The 4,821-nt window shown below is 37.1% G+C and overlaps 1 protein-coding gene across 1 annotated transcript; it reads right to left on the bottom strand.

Annotated features, from left to right (window-relative positions):
* Nucleotides 1–334: 334 nt before the first annotated feature.
* LOC110098195 lies at nt 335–4,319 on the bottom strand. The gene is made up of 6 exons (XM_020824938.2): nt 4,015–4,319; nt 3,335–3,527; nt 3,022–3,179; nt 2,744–2,889; nt 596–658; nt 335–493 (listed from the first exon to the last, which is right to left on the bottom strand). The coding sequence occupies exons 1-6, from the start codon at nt 4,244–4,246 to the stop codon at nt 362–364; spliced, it is 924 nt and encodes a 307-aa protein (XP_020680597.2). The 5' UTR covers nt 4,247–4,319; the 3' UTR covers nt 335–361.
* Between the last annotated feature and the right edge of the window lie 502 nt (nt 4,320–4,821).

Below are 4,821 nucleotides of genomic sequence, written 5' to 3'. Positions count from 1 at the left end.
ATTAGACATAATAGTTGTTATTCAGTATTCCCGAATATTTTGGATAAGATTCTTTTGAATGCTATTGCTGCATCAACAAACATCAAAGTTTGTAGAGAAATCTAGAAGAATGATAATAAACATGTTAATATATATAAAAGAATTAGAAAAAGCAACTAACATCTATAAATCATAAGCACTACGGCATACAAAGTAAGGGAAAGAGGATATATAAGATGCTATATGATTGAGATATGGATACCAAACAAACAAAAATGATTTTAAAAGTTTAAATCATGTGCTTGAAATATTACTTTTTTATGATGTAAGAAAATTAGCATATTAAACATGGAAGAAAAAGACAAAAAAATATGTTCGTTCATTAGAACATGTGTTTTGCTGAATTCTTAAAGCAACTTACAGGATTATGCATCTCTTCGCTCAGCCCAAAGCTCACAAGAATAGAATTCACTATTGTGGAGAAGTAATGTGCTATGTATGACCCAATTCCAAGCTGTCAAAAGAAAAGCAAATAGTGTTTAAGAGAATGAAGAAATATAGCCCTAACTTAGTTGAAAACACAATTAAAATAAGAAATCCAGTGCATAACCCTTACCACAGATCCATACAATGTAAGATAGAGGACATTCTTCCTGCCCATTGGTAGTAGCTTCATTCCCTTCAAATAAATACAACATTAGTGACTGATAACAAGGTTGATATTCTGCAAAAGTATATTATCATAAAATAATATGTAAACCTAGAAGACTGCATAATTCTGCAGAACATAAGAAAAACCAATGAATGACATGGAAAAAATTATCTCTATGAAATGTCATCATATGGTTGGCAAATCTCAAACTTTCAAATTCAAACTGGGCTGACATCAAATCTTTAAACAACCCAAAAGTGGTTTTCAAAAGCATAGCAAAAGAAAAAGGGTAGAAAAACCTATTAGTTCTTATAATAATCTTTTTTTAATAGGGTCCCTCAGATAAATCTATTTCCCCAGTTAAACCTTGAATGATACTTCATAATCTATTAAAAGAAAGATAATAGATAGCCACCGTGATGCGGACATCGGCACAAAGATTTGGCGCATCTATCACAGGAGGCGTCGTAAATCGATGGCTATAATTTAAATTGTCATTTATGAGTTATTTTCTGAATTTTAGCTCTTATTTTATGTTATTTCCTGTTTTACCCCTAGGTTAGTTTATGTGAGTGTTGTAGCCCAAGGGGCAATTTTGTAATTTTGAGTTTTCTTATGTTGTGACCTATATATAGGGCCTTAAGCTATTGTAATGGGAATGAAGAATTGATATTAAAAAAAATTTGTGTCCACACTTGTGTTCTTGTGAGAGAGCGTTAGTGAGATTCCTATGGGAAGGAATCGGAGTTTTCACCAGCCATAGGATGGGTCCGAGCTCGTGACATAAAGTCCTTTGGAGAAGGTCAAAGCATCACCCGTCAGTCTTCGTAAGAGTCCGAGGCTCGCGGTTTTTAATTTCTCTCTATCGTTTGTTTCGATCTTTGTTTTTGTTTTATCTCTTCTTTAATTGTTTTTTTTTTTTCCATCGTCTTCCACCTCCCCATCTTCGTTTGGCCACCGGATTCACCTCCACCCAAAATCCCCCCATAACAGAACCCATCCGCCGGCTCCACCCCATTAGCCGCCGGCCGAACCTTCCTCTCCACCCCCTTTTAGATTTCCTAATTTGGTTGGGTTAATTTAGGGATTGATTTGAATTTGAAATTATTCAAATTCAAATTTCAAATTCTTTCCTAATTTAGTTCATCTATTTTTGGAAAGTGCGTAATTGAAATCAATGTGAAACTAATTTCAAAATCTTGTACGTTGCTTCTAACAGATTTTTCCTAATCATTTTAATTCTGAAATCAATTCCAGAATTAATCAAATACTTAAGTTATCGTTTGGAATTTCCTTCAGCCTCCTGAATTGGAAATAAGTCCAAAATATGGCCCCAATTCAGCCGCCTCCTCCTTAATTGTTTGCTTGGTATTATTTCTCCAAAGTCCTCCCTGCTGCTGGCCGAACTCCCCCATGCTCTTTTCCTGAGTTGTCTCTCCTCAACTCTCTCCCTCTCCAACTCAACACCTTGCTGGAATCAAGGCTTGAATGCTTCCCCAATTTCTCTACATCTTATGCTACTAAAATCTGGAGATTCACCTTTGGGATTTTAATTTCTGTTATTTCCTAAATCTCCCATCCAAGTTTAGGAAATAACTCAAATTCCCTCAAATCCCTCCTATCCGAAATTTTCCTTTTCCATATCCATCCAATTGATTTCCTAAATCTAGGGAAATTATTTTGGGAATTAAATCCCCTCTCCTCAGCATCCCGCCGCCCCTCCCCAGTCAGCTCTCTCTCTTAAATTCCCTTTCCACCATTGGTTCTCTAGTGGATTGATTTCCAATGATAAAAATACTTCGATGAATTCATGATTAAAATTCAATTCAACAATAGAATGGAAGGCAATTATGTGTATTTCAAAAGGCTTGATCCAAAGAGACATATATCTACTGTTGGATGTAAATAATATGTTGGTTGAATCATCTTAATGGATAATTAAGTCTCAAGTTGGAGATCTATATGTGTATGACCACTTGATTCAACTTTTTTTTTTTTTTTTTTTTCTCTAGGGTGTTTCAAGATACTTAATCTAACCCATAGAAGAATTGCATATTACTGTCCAAATTTGAAATAACAACAAAGCTTTGATGTTTCAAGGAGAAAAAGCACCTGGAATAAAATTAACAAGATGACAAGCAGAACACCTAACGCCATTGAACTGCTATAGTAAAATGGCACCCACTTGCTCACAATTGGTGCCATTACCAACATAACAAAACCAATACCAAGGCAAAACAGACGCCACTGTTGAAACTCTGCAAAAGCAAAAAAGCAAGTGTCATACCCAAGTGACCAACACCGTAGTTGATGAACTTTGGAACTTAATCAAAAGTAACAACTTAAATACTGTAAAAATCACCAAAATAGATTGATGAAAAAAATCTAACCTTCCTCAACATAGACCGTGATGGAGCCAGAAATCTTTTCAATTGATTTAACATCTATAAATCTGGTATCATAAGGCGACATCACAGACTTCCATTCACCATTCTGAAGACTTCTCCAATCATCATGACCGCATTCGCAAGTTCCAAGAGAAGCATTTCTGTAAAGTTCCACAAACAAAAAATGCTTAGAAACAATCGGAAAGAGAAAGCATAACTAAACTATATCTTTTATGCTTAAAAAAATCAGCCAATCTAATAATACTATAAAGATACAAGTGAAGAATAACTCGCTTCATAAAAGTATTATTCTTACCGATGAAAGCAAATCCCAATATTTCCATGAAGCCTTTGCGGCATGTCTTCAGAAGCCTTAGCTGTCACATACAATGAACTCGCATAGCTCTTCAAGTTCAACCTTGTTGTTCCCGAGACACGTACTCTATCACAAAAACCTCCAGCATGTAGTGACGGGAAAAGTTGTGTCGTAGGATTCTGGATGCTGACACCTGAGATCACAAGAACCAAATCCATCACGCTATAACCTAATCCAAAATACCAACACAACCTATCAGCTTTAACTGCAATGCAATTTGATCATCGATTTTTTTCAGTTTTTTCATTGACTCTGGCAAAAATAAGCCGTGTAAAAAGCAGGGTACACATCTAAAGAAAATGCAATTCAATCCGGTCAATAAAAAAGCTCGAGCACTTGATCCTTTAGAATCGGATATGATACTACGATCTTAATGTTGGCCCGGAAACAGAAAACCCACACTATCAACAGCGATAACTAAAAAGAAACCCGGATAGTACAAATATAGCGCTATTCTAAAACCTAACTGAAGTCATGGAAACGAAAACCCTCGAAACTGCAAAAAGTAAGAACGCAAGCTAATGCAAGAACCCAAGATTTTAGCCTAATTCAAACATGCCCAGTCAGAAGAGATTTCCAATTAGAGGAAAAATATGTTTGAGGTGATGAAAGAAAAATACCTGGGAAAGATGTTGGGTGGGAGGAACAGAGGAGGAATAGGGGGGAGAGGGAGAGGAGGAAATGGATTAGACGATCGAAGATTGAAGAAGGAGAAGAAGAGATAGAAGACCGAGCCATCGCTTTGCCAGAAGAGGGGGTTGCCGCTTTCTCCGGCCTCGCGATTTGTGTTCTAGCCGCTGGCGAGGCGGCGCGCTGCGCTGAGAGCGGGCGAGGCGGTAGTTTGAGTTTCATGTGTTTCTTCTTTGCTTCTCGGAGAAGAATGGAGACCAGCACCGATTTCACCTTGTCCACGTAGGTTAGACGGACCCGCTCTCTTGAGAGTATTTACTAAATTTAGTTGTTTGATTATGAATTTCAAAATTAATTTAGGAGCTGTTTAGTTGCTTGAATTAGGAATATAAAGTAAAATAAATACACGTATTTACTAAATTTAGTTGTTTGATTAATTTTAAGCGGAACAAAAGAAAACACTCCGAAGCATAAGGCATGTATTAGGAGGCGTGTTTTGTGCGAATTAGAAACCCGTTCATATTAAGCGGGTTTTAAATTCGCTCGACGAAGAAAACCAAATCCTTCGGGGCTGTTTGGTATCGGATTTATCCTGGGATTTAAGTCGGATTTACGCTAAATCCAGCCAAACTGTTTTTGTGCGGGCATTAAATCCCGGGATTCCGTAAATCCCGGATTTACGGATTTACGGCTTAAATCCCGGATTTACTAAATCCCTCGGTTCGGTGGATTTTACGGGATTTAACATTAGAAGCGCGCGAAAGGGAGAAGGTTACCTTCACAGCCAGCGAGCTCCT

This window comes from Dendrobium catenatum, unplaced genomic scaffold, assembly GCF_001605985.2.
Source record: "Dendrobium catenatum unplaced genomic scaffold, ASM160598v2 fragScaff_scaffold_1592, whole genome shotgun sequence".
Taxonomy (NCBI): Eukaryota; Viridiplantae; Streptophyta; class Magnoliopsida; order Asparagales; family Orchidaceae; genus Dendrobium; species Dendrobium catenatum.
This window is presented reverse-complemented; position numbering and strand designations above follow the sequence as displayed.